Source organism: Phyllobates terribilis, unplaced genomic scaffold (genome assembly GCF_046119375.1).
Source record: "Phyllobates terribilis strain yellow unplaced genomic scaffold, ASM4611937v1 Scaffold_3__8_contigs__length_932513732, whole genome shotgun sequence".
In the NCBI taxonomy this organism is placed as follows: Eukaryota; Metazoa; Chordata; class Amphibia; order Anura; family Dendrobatidae; genus Phyllobates; species Phyllobates terribilis.
The window spans coordinates 137,296,049-137,317,387 of record NW_027362763.1 but is presented as its reverse complement, the minus strand read 5'-3'; the positions used below and the strand labels follow the sequence as shown (position 1 = coordinate 137,317,387).

Genomic DNA, 21,339 nt, shown 5'->3' with positions numbered 1-21,339 from the left:
AACAAGGGGCGTGCGGTCTGTACCGAGTCTACAGAAAGTGATCGTTCAGTTACCTGCATCACCACAATTTTCCAGACATCTGACGGTGACCTACGGGTGAGGACGCACCCGGGATTAGTGATCCTAACGCAGTTTGTTGTACGCCGGAGGAGCTTGCTATGGCTCTTAAAGGAATCGTGACCGCTGTCGTGCGGTCAAAAGGACTGGGGGCCCAGTGGGTGAGACCCGAGACCGCCCACTGCCACCAGAAGACAGACACCCTCCAGAGAGAGTGTCTGAGGACAGACGTAGTTATCGCTGAAGGACAGATAAGTGCAAGTGTGGCGCCCCTGCGGGTTCAGTCGCCACAGAGGTACTGCATCCATGGTGCCTCACTCTCTGGTAAGGAAAGGGTGCAGCCCGGGACCCCAACACCTGCATCCAACACTACACTGCTCCAGGCCGGCTGGAAGGGCAAGATGCACTGTGTTCTGCTGAGCCCTGTCCCTGGCTGGAGTGAGGGGAACCAGAGTGAGGGGGAACCAAGTAGTGGGTGTGGGTGGAGGAAGGAGTTTAGGGGAGCATTTGTTAGGAGTATAAATAGGGGATCCATCTTAGTTAGAGGAAAAAGTAGTGAGTCTGAGAGAGAGGTCTGTGTCTAGTAAGAGGAGCAGGTGCTCTGCAGGAGCTCTGCTCCAGAGTGGGCCTGGTGAATGAGGTCCAGCAGAGGAGAGAAGAGGAGGGGAGCAGAGGAGGAAGGCTCCGGTAACTGAAGGGGTCCCAAGGGTACGGAAGGAGCAGGAAGCCACCCGTACGCCCTAATCTGTCAAGTGTCAGAGGGACCAGGCTGCAAGAAGGGAACCGGTCCCTGGGCTAGTCATGTCACTTCAAGTCTCGGCTAGGAAACCGGAGGCTTCTGACTTTTATGGTGCAGTTGCCATACTTGCATCCGAGTAGCCAAGAAAGATAGCCGTGTAGGAGCAGGGAACTCCAGGTGACCCTGAAGGATCCGAGGACGCCATCTTGGGACTCAGTTTGTGAGGCGCAGGGCAGGAGGGAGAGATCCAGTGCGGAAAGTCGGCTGAGGAAAGGAACATATAGAAAGGGGGTCCCGATAAGTACTCTCGAATTGCCAGAGAGACTTCTGAACCCCTGCTTGGTGAACGCAGCGCGATGCGGGAAGTGTACCTGAGGAACCTAAAAAGAACTGTGAGTAAAATCGGATGACTGCACTCCACTGTCTCTGTTGGTTATTGCCGCTGTGCCATCATTCCTTCTACGCCACAACGCCCTGCATTCCTTCCGGTCAGGTAAGTATGTAAGTATGGCGCCGGAGATCGCGGTATGCGTTCAGTGTCTACACATACCACGATCTCCGGTGCCATACACTCCTCTTACCTGTAACGGCTTGATGCTGTCTTCTGTCTGGAGTCAGACTGCGCGTCACGCATGTGCAGTCTATAAAGGCTTCAGACAGAGACATGCTTAGCCGATTATATTATAGATATATTGCAGTCAATATTTCATATAGTACTGTGTACTGTACCTACAATTGCTCATTTTGAGTTTGCACCCAGTTAATTCTTCTCTTTTCCATTAGGTCTATGACATCATGTGATTAAAAACAGACTAGCTGAATGCTTCTAAGCTCTATGTAGAAACATTTTTCCTGCATGAGTCATCATTAGAACTAAAATTCTACATCACTGCAAAGTCCCTGGCAAGTGGAGGAGAGCAGCAGCTGAGTCAGGAGTTGAAGAGGGGGATGACTCATGGAAAAGAGAAGAATTAGCAGGGTAGAACGGCAAAATGAGCAATTGTAAGTACACACTGCTATATGATGATTGAGATATATTAGGAGGATGAAAACTTTGATCAGAAGAGTGCTTCTTTAATTGTATTGACCCAAATCCCTTGAAAATAAGCAGTGAAGGTGGCCATTTAATAACCAAAAGCAGACATTTAAAAATACTGTCAGCAATGTATAAAAAATGTAACATTATTTAAAAGTTATATTAAGGACACACGCTTTGGATGTCTCACCAACAGAACCATTCTAGTTTGGCAAACAATACAGAGTTATTACATTTTGGCAAATTGTGCAAGACCAGTTTCTACAAATCAGACTGGCTGATGTAATGCAAAAACCTTGGTGTTCAAGTGATACCATTTCTGCTAACAGCTGGGAGATGGTAGAATAGAATAAAACATGAATGATTCCCATTCTTTCCTTTCCTGCACCTGCTTCTTAATCAGAACCAGTTAGGAGGTATTTTTACTTTTGCTATTTTTACCATGCAAAAATTTTATTGTGCTTGTTGATCAGCTCTGGAGGAATGCTTTAATGGGACTTCCCAAACTATTTATATGTGCCTGTAGCTTTTTGAAAGACAAGTCTAGCAATACCTTTACATGATCATTCCTTTTCTTTATTACTGAGAAATCAACATTTTAATTAATATGCAAATGAAGCTGAAGAGCTGTTTGTAGATATGAAGCATCTGTCACTCCAGCTCTATTCCCCACCTAGCAATCCTCCTTTCCTCCTGCTTGACTAACGACTAGTGATGAGCGAATATGTTCTGTTAACCCTATCGGCGAGCATGCTTCTGTGCTCACCGAGTATCTTCAGGCATGCTCAGGTGTTATGTTTCAGTCACTTCGTGCGCATGATTTGCGACTGTTTGACAGCTTTAATACATGTGAGGAATGCCTAAGAAACAGTGGTGTAATGAAAATGAAATGAAGTGGCGTAATCAACTAAATAGTTGATTACGCCACTTAATGAAAAGTGGCGTAATCAACTATTTAGAGAACTCACTGCACCTCCATCACTTATCAAATGTCACATCTTAATGATAACTTTGGTTCACATTACAGTACGTCAACACAACTTTTTAAAGGCAATTTGTCAAGTTCTCTGTTTGTTCCCAAACTGTAATATAGTATTATGCAAGGGGATAGAAGGGTTTGTAAATTGACACAGCTAAACTCAGCTGCATTGCCCCTCTCTCCCCACACTGACTAAGTGCAGGAGGTTAGAACAAGGATCAGAGATGGATCAGAACACCTCACACACTGAGAAAACAGCTCTAAGCTATGGGGGGGGCGTGATCTTCTTTCTTTTGAGTGTAACTGCTTGCTTATGACTGGTCAGCATTATATAGGGAGAAGAAGTACACACCCCCAGTGTTAGAACCTTGCTGTTAGGTTTTTTTTCCTTTGCTGGTCACATGACCTTGTTGGCCTATTTAATCCTGCTCCGCCCTTCTGGCTTTGCTGGACTTCATTGTATATCTACTTTCTAGCTAGCCTGTGCTCTGTATCTAACTCTGTTAGTTTGCTTGGTCTACGGACCTCTATGTTCTATCTATTTTGTTTGTTCGTCTGTCTGCTACTATTTCTGTTAGGAGGTGTCCCATATTCCTCCCAGTCCTTAGTACTTGTAGGGATTCCCTCCTCACATCTATAGGTCTCCGTACAGACTAGATTAGGACTTTAGCAGGTCTGATCGCAGGATCAGGTTCCCTGTTACATCGTAGGGATTCAGCTGAGTCTTATAGTAGGGACAGATCTCCTCTCTTTCCTTAGCTTTGGTAGCAGAACATAACAGTAAGTCCAGCCTGCAAATTCTCTAAGGAAAGATTTTTTTTTTTTTTTGTTCCATCATGGTGTCGGTTCAGGATTTGGCTAAACACCTGCAGGGACTCTCTCTGGAAGTGGCCGAGCTCCGTCAGCACGTGAGTAACTGTCCTGGAGCATATTTCTTGGAGCCTAAGGTATGTTTGCCGGATTTATTTTTTGGTGAACATCGAGAATTTTTTTCATTTAAAAATGCTTGCTTATTGTATTTTCGTTTGAGACCCAAGTCCTCTGGGGATGAATCCCAGCGCGTAGGGTTCATAATGTCACTTTTGCGCAAAGAGCCTCAGGAGTGGGCCTTTTCTTTGCAACCTAGTGATACATGCTTCAGATCAGTGGATAGTTTTTTTTCTGCTTTAGGACTATTATATGATGATCCTGACCGTGTGGCATCAGCTGAGACTGAGTTGAGACGTTTAAAACAAGGATCAGGTAATGTCGAAAAATATTGTACTCATTTTCGTCGTTGGTCCACTCAAACAGGGTGGAACGATTCTGCTCTGAAAAGTCTATTTCTTGCTGGGCTCAGTGAAAGGGTTAAAGACCTGCTAATTGCTTATCCTACACCTGAGGATTTGCAACAGGCTATGCAATTAGCTATACGGGTGGATAGAAGACTGCGTGCTAGGGTTAATGAGAGCAAATCCTCTGCTATGTCAGTTTCTGGTTATGATAATGTGTGTACTAACAGTGGTGAACCGATGGAGATTGGATCGGTGGCACCTCGCTCTCAAGAAAAAGACCGTCGTTTTTCAGAAGGCTTGTGTTTCTATTGCGGAAAATCTGGTCATTTGATTAAAGGCTGTGAGCTTCGTATGAAGAAAGAAAAAAAAATGGTCAGTCACGCCCGTATTGCCTGTTTAAATTCCAAGGGTATATTTTTAGCTGCTTCCACGATTGCTCAGGAAAAATTAATGGAATTTCGGGTGTTTGTTGATTGCGGGTCTACACTGAATGTAATTGATGGGGGATTCGTGGAAAAACTCAATTTAAAACCTGAACCTTTATCATCCCCCATTGCTGTGGTTTCTGTGGATGGCTCCCCTTTGAAGAATATTACTCTCAAGGTCAGTGAATTTCCTCTCACTATTAATGGTGTTCACCATGAGAAATTGGATTTGGTAGTGTTGAATAACTTGCCTTCTCCAGTAATATTGGGTTTGCCCTGGTTAAAATTTCACAATCCTGTACTGGATTGGTCTACCAGTGAAATTAAATCCTGGAGCCATAAATGTTATGACAAGTGTTGTAACGGGCGTATTGCAGCTTTGGATAGGGGAGAATTGCCTGTTCCTATTCAGGATTTTTGGAGAGTTTTTTCTGAGAAGGAATCGCAGGTTTTGCCTCCCCATAGAGACTATGATTGTTCTATTGAATTTGTCCCTGGAGCGACTCTTCCTAAAAGTCGTTTATTTAACCTTACCATTCCTGAGAGGAAGGCTTTGGAGGAATACATACAGACAAGTTTGGCCGCCGGTCACATTAGGCCCTCTAAGTCTCCTGTGGCGGTTGGATTTTTTTTTGTAAAAAAAAAGGACGGCGGTTTACGTCCTTGTCTGGATTTTCGTGAGATTAACAAAATTACGGTACGCAATCCTTACCCACTGCCATTGATTCCTGATCTGTTTAACCAGTTATTGGGGGCCAAGTGGTTCTCTAAAATTGACCTTAAGGGGGCATACAATCTGTTGCGCATGAAGGAGGGTGATGAATGGAAGACTGCTTTTAACACTCCTGTGGGTCATTTTGAGAATCTGGTTATGCCTTTTGGTCTTACTAATGCTCCTGCATTTTTTCAGAATCTGATTAATGACATCCTTAGACCTTTGATCGGTAAAAATGTGGTTGTGTATTTGGATGACATTTTGATTTATTCGCCAGATCTGGAGTCTCATTGGCGGAGCGTGCGTGAGGTATTACAGTTATTAATGGACAATTCGCTTTTTGCTAAGCTGGAGAAATGTGAGTTCGCTGTACAGAGAATTAGTTTTTTGGGCTACATTATCTCCAGCAAAGGTTTTGAGATGGATCCGGTTAAGGTTCAGGCTGTGCAGGAATGGCCTAGGCCTATTGGTTTGAAATCGATACAGAGGTTTTTGGGTTTCGCCAATTACTACAGAAAATTCATAAAAAATTTTTCTAGTATTGTCAAACCTCTGACTGATCTCACCAGGAAAGGTGCTGATGCGGTTCAGTGGTCTTCTGAGGCCATTGAAGCTTTTGTGTATCTCAAGGAGAGGTTCACCTCTGCTCCCATCCTTATGCAGCCTGATGTTACTAGGCCGTTTTTGGTTGAGGTTGATGCTTCCTCTGTGGGGGTTGGCGCAGTATTGTCTCAGGATAACGGGGATGGATTACATCCCTGTGCCTTTTTTTCAAAAAAATTTTCGGAGACTGAACTGAATTACGATATTGGTAATCGGGAATTATTGGCTATTAAACTCGCATTTGAACACTGGCGCCACTTCTTGGAAGGTGCGGAATTTCCCGTTCAGGTTCTTACGGATCATAAAAATCTGATATATCTTGATGCTGCCAAGCGCCTGAATGCCCGTCAGGCTAGGTGGGCACTGTTTTTCTCGCGGTTTAATTTCTCCGTTACTTACATCCCTGGTACTAAGAATGTTAAGGCGGATGCCTTGTCTCGCAGTTTTTCTCCCATAGTCGGTGCTGAGAAAGAGGAAAACATTTTACAAGAAGGTGTTGTGATAGCTGCTTTAGACTCCGTTTTGGAAGATGAGATTCTTAAAGCTCAGGAGAATGCCCCATCTAACACTCCTCATGGGAGGTTGTTTGTGCCTGGGACCTTTAGGAGAGATTTGTTTGTTGAGTGTCACGAATCTCGGTTGGCAGGTCATCCCGGAATCTCTGAGACCAAGAGACTGGTGGGTCGCAGTTTTTGGTGGCCTGGATGGCAGAAGGAAGTCATTAAGTGGGTGCGCCAATGTACTATATGTGCTAGATCTAAGTCCTCACATACTCCTGCTGCGGGGTTGCTTTGTCCTTTGGAGGTCCCCAGTGCTCCTTGGACACATTTGGCTATGGACTTTATAACTGACCTTCCCTCCTCTGAGGGTTTTACTGTCATCTGGGTGGTCGTGGACCGTTTTAGCAAGATGTGTCACTTGGTTCCCTTCGTCAAACTGCCCTGCGCTAAAACTCTCGCTAAGGCCTTTGTCAAGGAAATTGTCAGACTTCATGGCGTTCCTACTGACATTGTTTCTGATAGGGGTCCTCAGTTCGTGGCTCGTTTTTGGCGTGCCTTTTGTGACAGGTTGGGAATTCATTTGTCGTTTTCGTCCGGATATCATCCTGAATCTAATGGCCAGACAGAAAGGAAAAACCAGGATGTTGAGCAGTTCTTGCGTTGTTTTGTGGCAGACAATCAAGAGGGGTGGTCTGAGTTTCTGCCACTTGCCGAATTTGCTCTGAACAATCATACATCTTCTTCTGCTGGTTCTTCGCCTTTTTTTTGTTGTTCTGGGAGACATCCGTCGTTTGGGTCGTTCTCCAAGTTGGGATCTGCCGTGCCTGAGGAGGAGAATTTTTCCGGTGATTTGGAAAGAGTTTGGACGGATGTGCGTGGTAATCTTCAGGAGGCCAACAGAAAATCTAAAGACTACTTTGATAGGAAACGACAGGAGGTTTTGTTCGCTGTTGGTGACATGGTTTGGTTGTCCTCTAGGAATCTGCGGTTGAGGATTCCTTCTAAGAAATTGGGTCCCAAGTTTGTAGGGCCCTTTAAGGTGCTTCAGGTTGTCAACCAATCTGCTGTTAGGTTGGAGGTTCCTACCTCCTGGAGAATTAATCCGGTCTTTCATGTCTCTCTGTTAAAAAAAGCTGTTGTGTCGGATGGTGACGCCTCTGCCTCTGTTCCTCCGGTGGTGGAGGACGGGGAATATGAAATTTCTCGCATCCTTGACTCTAGACGGTATAGAGGTAGTTTGCAGTATCTTGTGGCCTGGAAAGGTTTCGGACCCGAGGATAACTCTTGGGTGAGGTCAGATGATGTTTCCGCGTCCAGACTTATCAGAGCGTTTCACAGGAGATTTCCTGATAAGCCTGGTCCTAGGGGATCCGGAGGATCCTCTTAGAAGGGGTGGTACTGTTAGAACCTTGCTGTTAGGTTTTTTTTCCTTTGCTGGTCACATGACCTTGTTGGCCTATTTAATCCTGCTCCGCCCTTCTGGCTTTGCTGGACTTCATTGTATATCTACTTTCTAGCTAGCCTGTGCTCTGTATCTAACTCTGTTAGTTTGCTTGGTCTACGGACCTCTATGTTCTATCTATTTTGTTTGTTCGTCTGTCTGCTACTATTTCTGTTAGGAGGTGTCCCATATTCCTCCCAGTCCTTAGTACTTGTAGGGATTCCCTCCTCACATCTATAGGTCTCCGTACAGACTAGATTAGGACTTTAGCAGGTCTGATCGCAGGATCAGGTTCCCTGTTACATCGTAGGGATTCAGCTGAGTCTTATAGTAGGGACAGATCTCCTCTCTTTCCTTAGCTTTGGTAGCAGAACATAACACCCAGTGAAAACTATCTGATAACACCCACCTGGACTTAACTTTTTTTAACTCATTAGGTGCCAAATATTTTAATTGCTGATACAGTATCTCTGCAACAGAAAGGCGAAATTAAAAATGAAAATGATTTCTTCCGCACTACAGCCACTATTACATCATGTCTCCAGCTCAACGTGATAAATTTGGTCAAAGGTCCTCTTTAAACTTTGATATTTGGATTTTTTTAAATTTTTTTTTACATTCTTTTTTAGTCCCCTTAGGGCACTTGAACGGTTGTATAAGCAATCTTTTGATTGCTTATACAATACACCACAATTTTACAATATTGTAAAAACTAGTCTCTGATGTAACCCATCCTCAGCAGAATACTAGTGAACTGGAGGCCAATGCCCATGAGGAATGGGCTAAGATTGCTCAGGAATGATGTCAGAAGCCAGTGTCTGGCTATGCATCATGTTTGCAGCAAATTATAACAGCCAGAGAAGTTCTGCTAAGCACTAAAGTTGCTTGTCATGAAGGGGTGAATACTCCCCAGACTGCAGGCATCAGTAAATGTGATTTTTTTTATATTTGTCCCTCTGTCACTGTATCTATACTACGCTGAATTCCCACCTCTGCAGTTCAGGTATATCGTGTTTGTCTGTTCTGGGGTACATGAAAATTTCAAGCATAAAATGTTACTCCTAAATGTGACGGGTAGATACTGTATTGATGTTTCTAAGCATCCAGCAACTAAAGGGGTTAACAGGGTGTAGCTTAGGGGAGTGGTCAGGCCTGAACCAGTTAGACTGGGTAGAGTCATTTCTGAGCTGGAGAACAACCTGAAAGGATGCAGACCTCTTCACCAGGCTGATGATGGTCCCGGAAGTCTCTTACTGCGACTGCCTGCTAGTTGCTAGGAGTAACTACACCGTAAGAAAGTTGAAGCGGGCTTTACTGTTTTTAAGCAGCAGAGAGGATTGAACACCACATCTAAGGACTGGACTCATCCTTCTGTTCTACCTCACTGCATAGAAGGTAAAGTATGGCACTGTGGACAGGGACTGCTGGTGGGCACACTTAATTGTGTTGCTAAAGAGACTGTTGTCATGGGTGCACTGGACTGTGCTGCTGATGAGACTGTTGCTGTTATTGGAAAGCCTGTTGCTTTAAAGAACTGATGTTTTGTGCTGGCTGTGCATCTACATTAAATACTATTATTGAACTTTTCCTAAAGACTCTGTCACTGTGTCGGTGCCAGACAGTCAATGTATCTTATGACTGAGAAAGCTGCAATCAATGATCATCCTGAGTAACAGTTCCCCCAGGATTCCAAGAATTCTTGAAACCTGTATAGTTCCTATCTAAACGTAGCGGCATACATGTAACATTGGTGGCCCGTACGGGGAATCCTGAGCGGGAAATAGCGTGTAGAGGGAGAAGAGGCAAAGTGACTGGAAAATACAGCAGAACAGCACCTTAATTCAACTCTGTGTAATGCACACGCCCGGACTGACTGGCGTGTGCGTGTATATGTAGTGATTCCACTGGACCGTGCCGGAGAGTGAATGCCTGGAGGGGCGTAACTAAGTATCCACCCGATCCGACCAGGGTCGCACGACGGCATATGACGCCATTGCACCAAGGAGGAACCGAGCAGAGGGACCAGGTGCTACTCCAGGACAGACCCCGGACACGACTGTTGACCCACACAGGGGAATACAGGAACAGGCAGGTTAGGCTGGCACACAGACTGCTGGGAATAGGCAGACACGGCTGGTATGCAGACTGGCGGATGCTGGTAAGCACGACTGGTATGCAGGCAGAGAGGTACTGGCAGGTACGACAGGTTGGAGCACCGAGTGGATAGGACCCAGTACAGACTGGGACTCAGGAACAGAACCGCAGATGTGGTGGACAAACACAGCAGAGTGAGGCCGCCCAGAGCGGCGAGCAAGAGCAGAACAAGACGAGGCCGCCTGGAGCGGTGAGCGAGAGAGGAGCAGGACGAGACTGCCGAAGCAGCGAGCAAAGGGTCAGAGCAGAGCGAGACTGCCGGAGCAGCGAGCAAAGGGTCAGAGCAGAGCGAGACTGCCGGAGCAGTGAACAAAGGGTCAGAGCAGAGCGAGACTGCCGGAGCAGCGAGCAAAGGGTCAGAGCAGAGCGAGACTGCCGGAGCAGCGAGCAAAGGGTCAGAGCAGAGCGAGACTGCCGGAGCAGCGAGCAAAGGGTCAGAGCAGAGCGAGACTGCCGGAGCAGCGAGCAAAGGATCAGAGCAGAGCGAGACTGCCGGAGCAGCGAGCAAAGGGTCAGAGCAGAGCGAGACTGCCGGAGCAGCGAGCAAAGGGTTAGAGCAGAGCGAGACTGCCGGAGCGGCGAGCAAAGGGTCAGAGCAGAGCGGAAACCGCAGGAGCGGTGAGCAAGGCAGAGCAGAGCGGAAACCGCAGGAGCGGTGAGCAAGGCAAAGCAGAGCGGAAACCGCAGGAGCGGTGAGCAAGGAAGAGCAGGCAAGAACCGCCGGAGCGGTGAGCAAGGCAGAGCAGAGGGGACAGGGCTCTGTTCACACGGAACAGACTGGAAGGGAAAGGCAGAACCAGGTGAACACAAGATACTTGCAATGAAGTAGCGAGTGGACTCTAAACTCACAAACGGGAGTGCAGGGACAACGAGTAGGAGTTAGGTACGGGATAAGATTCTGCAAGAAAAGGGAAGGTGCGGACATAGAGAAAAACAGGTAACAGGCTAGGAGAGTATTCAGACAAGAACAGACACAGCAGCAAGATACAGGAGCGGGTCTAGGTATGCGGCCACTAGAAGGCGGAACTAACAGGCTAGGAGCGTGTTCAGACAGGAACAGGCAAGATACAGGAACGGGTCTAGGTATGCGGCCCCTAGAAGGCGGAAAGAACAGGCTAGGAGCGAGTTCACACTGGCCTGGAAATACAGCCTCCAGGATAGGCAGAAGACAACAGGCTAGAAGATAGTTCAGACAGGACATAGTTCAGACACGGGAACTGATACCGCAAGCAGGAAACATAGACAGGACCTGGCACATCAGTGACTAGAAGCCAACTGACAGAACACAATGCTCAGGCAAGGATTCCAGGAAAGAGCTGGGTTAAATACCAGGTGACAGACAGCAATAGGCTGAGGACGCACAAGGGGTGTGCCCGCAGCAGCTACAAGAAGCAGGAAGTGATCGGGCGCCGACCTTAAGCAGAAGAAACAGAGGCAAGCAGACAGCATGGAAGAAAGCCAGAGTGAGAGTCTGGACTGGAAATCAAGTGCGCGCTCTTGCACAGTGGGAGATGGACCACTATGCAAGGATGCCGCCAGGTATGTTACACTCTGCTACACCAGTGAAAAGGGCAAAGCAAGTACTAGTAAGAAAATCACAGAATTAGGCACCTACAAGATGCAAGATTTGGCACATGTTATAAAGTTAAAATTGCTACTGTATTCTCTAAGATGGTGTCCTACATCACAGTGGGGAAGAAGAAGGAAATCCTATCTTGTCGGAGTGTGCGCAAAAAGCGCGCGGAGCAGGGCTGAACCCCCTGCAGAGGAGCAGTCTGGAAAAGACTGTCCTCTAAGAAGAGTAATCCCACCCACCCAAGTGCAGGACCAATGGCCAGTGAGGTACTATCCCAAAGGGGGAGGAGTTATGAGGAACAGGAGCTTTCCATGTGGGAAGAATGCCCTTCCTGTCAGGAGAGTTGAAGGAAGAAGACCACACTCTGTTTCGCCTCTGACAATGGCGGACTTAGAGGCTTCCACCTTGGAGCCTGAATGCACCACGATGGCTACTGCACTGGGGGACACAGGCTTGAGGTCTACCCCTAGTGGTGATGAACTGGGATCCTCTCAGCTGGTCCTAGACGTGACCACCCGGTATCACGGGGACCCATAGGTTTCCACAACACCTCAAGTATTGTGCCTACAACCGTGCCCCTCCCACTTTCACCATTCACATTGGAAGAGTCGTCCAGACCCACCCGAGCCCTGACCATTACAACACTGCCCACCGCAGCTGTGTCACTTCCACCACCGCACGTACTGGAGGAGCCATCTGAGCCCGCCGGAACCCTGTTCGGTGACAGACCGCCCACTGCAGCATCACGTCCACTCCAGAGGGGACCGCGCACCGGAACAGGGACCTGTGCACGCCTAAGAGGAAGTACCGTGGATGAAGCGTCGTCCCAGCCTCTGATCTTGTGAGAGGGGCGGGGCTTCTGATGGGACCCAGAAACCACCGCGCGGGTAAGATTGCGGTGCCCAGCGGCGAAGGCGGAGAAACACCAGTATTAACCTTTTCAGTGACCCTGTTAGCTGGAGTCTGTCCGGGGACCACAAGGCCCCTACAACCTGGACCGGAGGAGCTACCCTCTCAGCCACCACTGCCAGATTGTAAATGAGATCACCTGGTAGTGTCCGGCGAGCCACTGATGTCAGCCAGGGAATCTCAGCCGATGCCGGGGGCACAGGCACTTGCACCCTTAGGGACCGGGGAAGTAGTCAGAGTAACGGCCCCTGAGGTGTGGGGTACGAAATTGCCACCACCTCGAGTACCCTTCCCACCACAAAGCACTTACTTTATTAACCTTAAGTGTGGGAGTGCTAGGGGGTGGATTAGGGAAATCCATGACGCAGACTGGATAGTCCGGTCCAGAGAGCGAATGTCACTCTGGAGGCAGACGAAGGGAGAGGGGTTCCCTCTAGTGGGGAAGAGTCACGAGTGGCCCCAATGTCCTGATGTGGCGATGAGAGACATGCTTCCCCTGTGGGACGAAACTGGACTCTCAATGGCGTGTCCTACTGTGCCTGAATCTAGTCAGCCTGGCCAGGCTGCTACTGTCCCATCCACTTTACGAGAGCAGCAGGAGGAGTGTCAGTTCAAGCAAAGGTTAGCATTATGGAGATCTGAAATCCTAAAGCAAAAGCGGTATGTGGAGGAATATGCAAGAAACTAGATAGCCAATACAGAGAGGGAAAGGCTGGAGGCCCGAATGATAAAGGGGATCGTGATAAATTTTGACCAGAAAAAAGGCTATGGCTTCATACAAGAACCAGGAAATCGGCTGGACATATTTGTAAACAGAAGATCCGTGGAATGGGACTATGACCTGCAACGGACCCGGCGTCTCTGGCCAGGAAATAAGGTCCAGTTCCTCAAAATGTGGGGGCCCAGGGGGTGGTACGCCATATCTATATCCAAAATAGTAGAAATGGAGGAATACAGCCCTGAGGATTGGTCAGATGCTGAGGACTCGAAAGCGGCGGGACAAGTAAGGGGGCTCTTCCCAACTGCTATTGGACACCAATTTGGGGCCCGACCTCCCCGGGAAAGAGAGCCGGCCCCGCGGGTGACAACTCAAGGCGCTGCTACGTCAACGCCATCGGGAAGCACAAGACCTACAACAGTGTTGATACAACTACCGACAATATAGGCAACTAGCAGTCAGGTCTCTGTGTCCTGTTGAGTACCATCCTGCTCCTCTGAAGTTCCGAAAAAGGAAAAGATGGACTAAGGACAGTCAAGATAAGCTGGAGAAGTTGTAATGTTGTGCTTGTTGCGCTAAAAATTAAGGGACAGTTCCCCATCTCTAAAGGGACTGGTCTGACTGGGCCAATCGCATCCTGGGTCCAAATATGTTTGTTCCCTTTCAAGGTTGGAGAAGCCACCAGTGACTGTTGCTACAGTAAAAGGACTGTTTGCTGCTAATTTGTTCGTTGTTAAGGTTGGATAGGCCTTTGTTGAAAAAAAAGGGTTACTTGAATTAGCTGGACAAGCTACATTTTCTTTTCTTCGTTATTTTTATTTGCACCTGTTGTGGCCTTTTCTGATGGATATGTGGGCACTTCAAGCAAAGTTGGGGAGTTTTCACTCTCACCTTATGGACTGTGCTGCATCCTGTTCATGAACTGTGTTTCCCTTTGCACGTTAATGGACTGTGCCTTTACTGTTTACAAGAAACAGACATTGATTCTGCCCCTGTTTTAAGGACTGTCCCTTTGCCTGTTCCAGGGTCCTCGTGTTCAAGGAAACAGAGGACTGTGTTTCTTAAGTTTGCACAAACTTTCTCAGGAATATTGACTGTGTTGATTTATATGTGGTTTATTGATTGCCAAATATTTTGTAAGACTGTTACAGTATTTAAATATTTTATACTTGAATTTGATAAAAATGTTTAGAGAATGAAAGACGAACGAAAAGCTCTGGCTGAAGAATGGCTATTGGTTCAAACTGTTGTTTATTTCTTACAGGAGACCGACCAACAAAAATGAGATAGAATAATTGTGATGAGTATGTAAAATGCTAAGATGGGTAACAAAGTGTCCACAGAGTGTCCGACCACCACCTCACCTTTATTGGAAGGGCAGTATTGGGGGAGCACTGTCATAGATGGTTAGGGGAGAACAACTCTGAGGGGCTGGTTAAGGTTAACAAGGTAGAAGGTAAATGTCGAGGATGACATTATTTTAGGAGGGAAGAGTGTGACAGGTAGATACCCGTATTGATGCTTCTAAGCATCCAGCAACTAAAGGGGTTAACAGGGTGTAGCTTAGGGGAGTGGTCAGGCCTGACCCAGTTAGACTAGGTAGAGTCATTTCTGAGCTGGAGAACAACTTGAAAGGATGCAGACATCTTCACCTGGCTGATGAGGGTCCTGGAAGTCTCTTACTGCAACTGCCTGCTAGTTGCTAGGAGTAACTACACCGTAAGAAAGTTGAAGCGGGAGTTTACTGTTTTTAAGCAGCAGAGAGGATTGAACACCACGTCTAAGGACTGGACTCATCCTTCTGTACTACCCCCCCCCCCCCCCCCGTACCTCACTGTATAGAAGGTAAAGTGTGACATTGTGGACAGGGACTGCTGGTGGGTGCACTGAAATGTGTTATTAAAAAAACTGTTGTCGTGGGTGCACTGGACTGTGCTGCTAAAGAGACTGTTGCCATTATTGGAAAGCCTGTTGCTTTAAAGAACTGATGTTTTGTGCATCTACATTAAATACTATTGTTGAACTGTTCCTAAAGACTCTGTCAGTGTGTCGGTGCCAGTCAATGTATCTTATGACTGAGAAAGCTGCAATTAATGGTCGCCCTGAGTAACAGTTCCCCCAGGATTCCAAAAATTCATGAACCTGTATAGTCCCTATCTAAATGTAGCGGCGTACATGTAACATAAACTTTGTGGCTTCTGACTACTACATGGATCATTCTTTATAATGAAGCTGAGCAGTTTATACCCATAACCTGCAAAACTGCAATCCTCAGATCCCTGAGGTCCTCTTTGTCCATTTCTACAATCTGTGTGTATAAAGTGTACAAATGTAGAAGACAAATCTGTCACCTAAAGGTCTGCACCACCGGGTGGCTCAGGGGGCAAAAGGGGGATGCAGAACTAACCTTTTATTCTCATTTACTGGTGAAGGTCCCAGAAGTGAGATCCTCGCTGTTCATTAAGTGATGGCATGTTCTAGCTGGCCACTTTAACCACTTTAACTCTTTTCGACACTGCATTGGAAAGGGGCTGATTTTTATTCCAAGTAAGATTATATATTAATAGGTTTACCAGGAGGCTTATAGGAAAGCAAAGGATTTTCCGTACCAAATGACAAACAGGACGCTGCTATATTTCACAAATTTGTCTCTAATTTTGCATATACAGTTGTGCTCAAAAGTTGACATACCCCGGCAGAATTTTTCCTTTCTTGGCCTTGTTTCAGAGAATATGAATGATAACAAAAAAACTTTTTCTCCACTCATGTTTATTGGGTGGGTGAAGCCATTTATTGTCAAACTATAATCTCAAACTTTACTCTTTTTAAACCTTAATGACAACCAAAAACATCCAAATGACCCTGATCAAAAGTTCACATACCCCAGTTCTTAATACCGTGTATTGCCCCCTCTAACATCAATGACAGCTTGAAGTCTTTTGTGTTAGTTGTAGATGACCAAGAAAGGAGGGGTGCTGGAGACAGCAAGGCTAGGGGGAAGCCACCCACAACTGAGGTTTGGCCTGGAGGTTTTACCCCACCCCCTTTTTGTTTGGATTTGAATAGTGGGGTTCTGGGATTGGGTAATGGGAAGATAGGGGCGGGTAGTTGGAGGGGGTGGATATATAAGGGAAAAGTGCAGGAAAGCGGCCTTTCCCATTGAAACAGCAGAGGCAATCACCCACCCTCCCTCCCTCTTTTTCTGAGTATTGTTAAAGTATATTGAATGATTCTTTTCTGTTTTTCTTTGTGACAGTGGCTTGGTTGGTGGGGGGTGGGGTTCTTGGAGTTGGTTAAATTGAGTGGGGAGGTGATCTGGCAGTCGGTTATGGGCTCTGGATGGGGTTTTACCTCGGGAGCATTTTTGTAGTTGGTTGGCTTGCCAAGGAACGTGGAGGTCTTTGGTGCCCTCGAGCTGGTGCTGAACGGCTGGGGGTAACATGGCGGTGCAATGTCATAGTGAATTTAAAGCCAGATCTATTAGCTCCAAGAACCCTCCCTCCTTATTTATATATATATGGATATATATATTGATATACTGATATTTTATTTCATTGTTATTTATCCAACAAATAACTTGTTGTGGAGTTTTTATTTCAGGGGACGGGATCATGGGATCGCCGGGTATGTTGGGCAGAGTGAAGGTATCAGGTAGTAAAACCACATTGGGCCATAACAGGTCAAGGAAACATTCTGCTGGGGTATGTAAACTTTTGAGCACAACTACATAGTATTTACTGTAAATCTAAGACTCCTCTCAAAAGTCCACACACCAGTCAGGACCGCCGTTTTCAAGTAGTTGTGATGTGAGTTGATATATTCCATGCCCCGGCATGCTACATGAAAAACGGGGGTCCTGACTGGTTGTGTGGACTTTTTCTACAATGGTGGTACGCCTCTGTAGACCGCATGGTGCCATTGTCTTTGGCTGGTCAGGGCCAGATGCTACGGTTTTAAATGAGAGAAAAAACTGTTCAACGCTAATCTTCTATTTGCTGAAGAATAACTTCATTTGAACTACGTACAGCAGATAGTAGGCAGATTTCTTCATGGCAGTTTCTTTAACAACAGACATCAGCACACACGATTCCTTCCTCGATGAAACCACTCTTTCTCTCTCGGTTCTGCTTCCTGTCTTTAACACTGCCCAGCGCACTATCATGGGATCTTCCATCTCTCATAGTAACCGCACAAAGTCCAGCAACAAGAGTCCTCAACTACAACCCGTAGTTTTGCGTCCTTCTCCCCCTAGGGGAGTTTCTTTGCCAATATGGCGGCTACTCGGCTTCCTTAGTTCTGACGCCTCTGAGACTTTCTTTTTCCTGCTTCCCTTTCCCTTTTCGTTCCGTTACCTCACTGGCCGAAAACCCCATACTGTCCCACTAGGCTTCCTGCCCCAGGCCCTGATACTCCTTCCTTCACTCTCTTGCTATCTCTGTTCTGACTCCGGATTGTTACTCACTTCTCTTCCTGTTGTCTCTTCTCTTTTGCCACAGAGACACCCACTACATGTGGTTCTGCTGACTATCCAGACCTAAGCTCTGCTACTGCTGCAAGCTTAGCCCTCTCTGGCATTCTAACAGGAAGCTGTCTCCTATGTCCTCATGTGGCCCCTCCCACTCTGGGCTAGTCCCAACTATTAACTATTCCTGTCAACTACCCAGTGCTGGGAAGAACACAACTCTATCACTAACAATATAAATCATTAAACATTTCAAACACCATAATGCATTACATCATGTTACATATATTCAAGGGGGACTGTGGTCTTACATTAACTTGTCCAAACTGTGCTCTTTTGGAGGAGTGCAGGGGGACTGAAGCTGCTTGGATCCAAGGATCCGGTCAACTTCAGAGCAGCGCGACCCGACTGTAAAGCATAGAGCCTGTTCACACCTCTCACTCCTTACTTAGGTAAAAGGCCGCTTTAGGACTACAAGGTGGCTGGTAACCTTGGGAATGATTTGTACACTTTAAAATTAAAAATCATTCTGTTCTTCAGAACGGTTTTATTTTTTTTGGAAGAAGGTAATTGCAAAGTTGTATGTTTTTACAAGCGCTTTATAATTTTGCCCATTTATGAACCTGAAACAACCCCTTTATGTAAAAAAATGTCCCCTTATACGTCCATATCATTTAAGAAGATTTCAGCACAGAATCTGCACTGGAATCCATGAGATATCCGACGTATGTGAATAAGTCCTAAATGTGGTGGAATGTGACGTACTAAAGGACTAAGTCAGCTCAACTACATGTGACACACTGAGCTCTCCTACATCTTCAGATATCCATTCTACCATACCAATTATCATATAAACTGCAATATTCTACACTATGAAAACTGCAGACAATATATTTACACAGAAATTCAGGCGATTACTTTTCCCTTTACTTAGAGCAATGTCAGCCCTATAAGATCAGGGCGTAGATTAGTCCAGATGTCACAGGAATGGAATAGAAAACAGACACATCTCATGTCATCTTCCCGATAACTGTACAGATGGAGCAGAGCAGAGTTTGTCAGAAGAGGCAGAGTTTAGGTTGAAGGAATAGAGATTGCAGACTGAAACTTACTGCAATTTTCTTAACAAAATCTTACTACTAATCTATGTAAAAATATTTTTTTTCCATGTCAAAGGTGCTTTCTATTGTGTCCATGCTCTCCTGTCTCCTGAGCTGCGCACCTCTCGGGGGTTGTGCAATCTGGGGATCCGGACCCCCTACTGATATGCTTGCAATTAAAGTGACACAAAAATGTAACAAAAAGTGTCAAAGGTTTAGTTAATCTTCCAGTCCAAGAGCAAACACAATGCAGACGTAAAAAGTTACATGACAAATTCAGCTCTGCTACATACTCTGATTATAAATAATGGAATTGTAGTAAAAATCTCGTACTTACCTGTATAAAGATCTTCAGGGTGGCCGTAGACACCAAACTGGTGCACACTAAAGAAGAAGGGTCAAGCTCTCCCTCTGGGTTCTGGTACTTTACTCCCATGATAAAAGCCATGGGCAGGGCAAAGACTATGGATGAGATCCATATGACGGAGAGAATCTTCTTGGTCCTCTTCCTGGACATGATCATCTTAGCCTTCATTGGATGACAGATGGCCAGGTACCTTTCGCAGCTCAAGCTGGCGATGTTCAGCACGGTGGCATAGGAGCAGATATCACGCAAGAAATAGTAACTTCTGCACACAGCATCCCCAAATACCCAGGGGTAATGGAACCAGATGAAGTTATAAAGCTCTATGGGAATACTGATCACCAGGATGAGGATGTCAGACAGTGCCAGGCTCACCAGGTGGTAGTGCACCGTGCCCTGTAAGCTGTGCAGGCTGCACTTCTTCAGCACCAGCTGTATGGTCAGCACGTTCCCTATGGTACCCACCAAGAAGATGAGGATGTAAAGAACAGTGATGAACACTTTCGATGACAAGCTGGTATCAACGCCCAGTGGGTGAGACATGTCTTTGGTGGCATTTGGCACTTCTGGGAACCAAGTGACATTGCTTAGTGCCCATGTCTCCGCTTCCATCCTGCAACAGGTTCCTCAACTTGTTTGGATAGCACTAGAGGAACGTTGGTGTGGACCACACGTCACTCCATGTCTTCTCCAGACTGGGTGTTTCCCACTTAGTCCAACAGTTGAGATATTCTGCTTCCCAAAGCCCCAAACACTCATGAATTTGCTGAATGCACTTGTTTAATGGCGTATTCTAATCCCAATCCCGTTGGGAAACTTCATTGTCCTACTAAACAAATGCATGAATGGATCGTACTATGGAGGATAAGTCTGTGAGCTCTGGAGAGCGACAGCAGAAAGCCAGCGGAGGTGTAGGAGGTATTCAAGGGGCTGCAGACAGGGAGGGCTCTGCTTGCTGAGTTATCTACCAGGGACCTATCAGCTCATATGTTCTCCTCCAAACCCCATACAGTATTCGATTCCTGGAGGTACAGATTAATATTAATGAGACATTTAATAGGTGTGTGATTGCCGGTGTCTCAGCTTTGGGTACAGTAAATGATAATCAGTTTTACATGTCACAATGACAGGAGATTACGTTACCTGCTGCAGAAATTACAGCTCGGAGCTAAGAGACTGGAGATCAAAGAAATATTAGAAAATCAGCCCTTTATCTTCTATGGAAATTGCTCATTCATGCACTGCCGTGATAACAGCCTGGGTTCACAATTGCATTTATTACCCTCTCCTCCCAAAAAAGAAAGACATAATGTTTCCCTGATACCGTATTTTTGAATCAATGGGGATTCTTAATAGATTTGTGACTTCAAATCGAACAAAAGAGCAATGTAACAAGAAAAATGTCACAAAGTTGGAGCTTATAGTGCAAAAGGAAAAAGCCAAAAGAGAAAACAGCCAAAGGTGTGACTGGGCAGACAAGACGGATGCAAGAGAGGGGTCCACAGAGAGGACAAAATTACCTCCCCTCTCCATACCCCAAATAATAGCAAGTGAGCCTACCCAATTTTTTTTACCTTTTGTTAAAATATTACTCCAATCAAGTAATATCGTTGTATCAGGGGCATGAAAATCGTGGCTGTTAGGGCTCGTTCACATGACCGTATTTTCGGTCCGAGTGCTGTCCATGAAAAAAAATGGACATCACTAGAACCAATGTTATTCAGTGGAACAGTGTAGATGTATTTCACTGACTGTATCGGAGTGTGAAAAAAAAATCAGTGTGCACTAATTTCTTCCGTAAATCGAATAAGTCTCACCCATTCAAGTCTATGGGCAGCACGGTGGCTCAGTGGTAAGCACTGGTACTTTGCAGCACTACGGTCCTGAGTTCAAATCCCACCAAGGACAACATCTGCAAGGAGTTTGTATGTTCTCCCTGTGTTTGCGTGGGTTTCCTCAAGGTTCTCCAGTTTCCTCCCACACTCCAAAGACATACTGTTAGGGAATGTAGATTGTGAGCCCCAAAGGGGACAGCAATGATACTGTCTGTAAAGCGCTGCGGAATATGTTGGCTCTATGTAAAAATAAAGATTATTATTAAAGATTATTATGGGTGCACAAAAAAAATCGGATGCTTTACGGAGCTACAGTGTAACATCTAATTTTTATGGAGACATTGCAGTTCTGTAACATAGGAAACTGTAAATGGTCCTGTAAATGATTAATGCTGTAAAACAACGGATTGTATACGGACAGCAAACAGATGACAAGTGAGAAAAAAAAATCA

At 46.0% G+C, this 21,339-nt stretch overlaps 1 protein-coding gene across 1 annotated transcript in view; it reads right to left on the bottom strand.

Annotated features, from left to right (window-relative positions):
* Positions 1-19,978, bottom strand: part of NTSR2 (neurotensin receptor 2) — a 98,696-nt gene extending 78,718 nt beyond the window's left edge. Inside the window, exon 1 of the mRNA XM_073674149.1 lies at positions 19,026-19,978. Within this exon, the coding sequence (XP_073530250.1) occupies positions 19,026-19,664 (639 nt within the window). The 5' untranslated portion in view covers positions 19,665-19,978. The remainder of the gene's footprint in view (positions 1-19,025) is intronic.
* Positions 19,979-21,339: the final 1,361 nt, after the last annotated feature.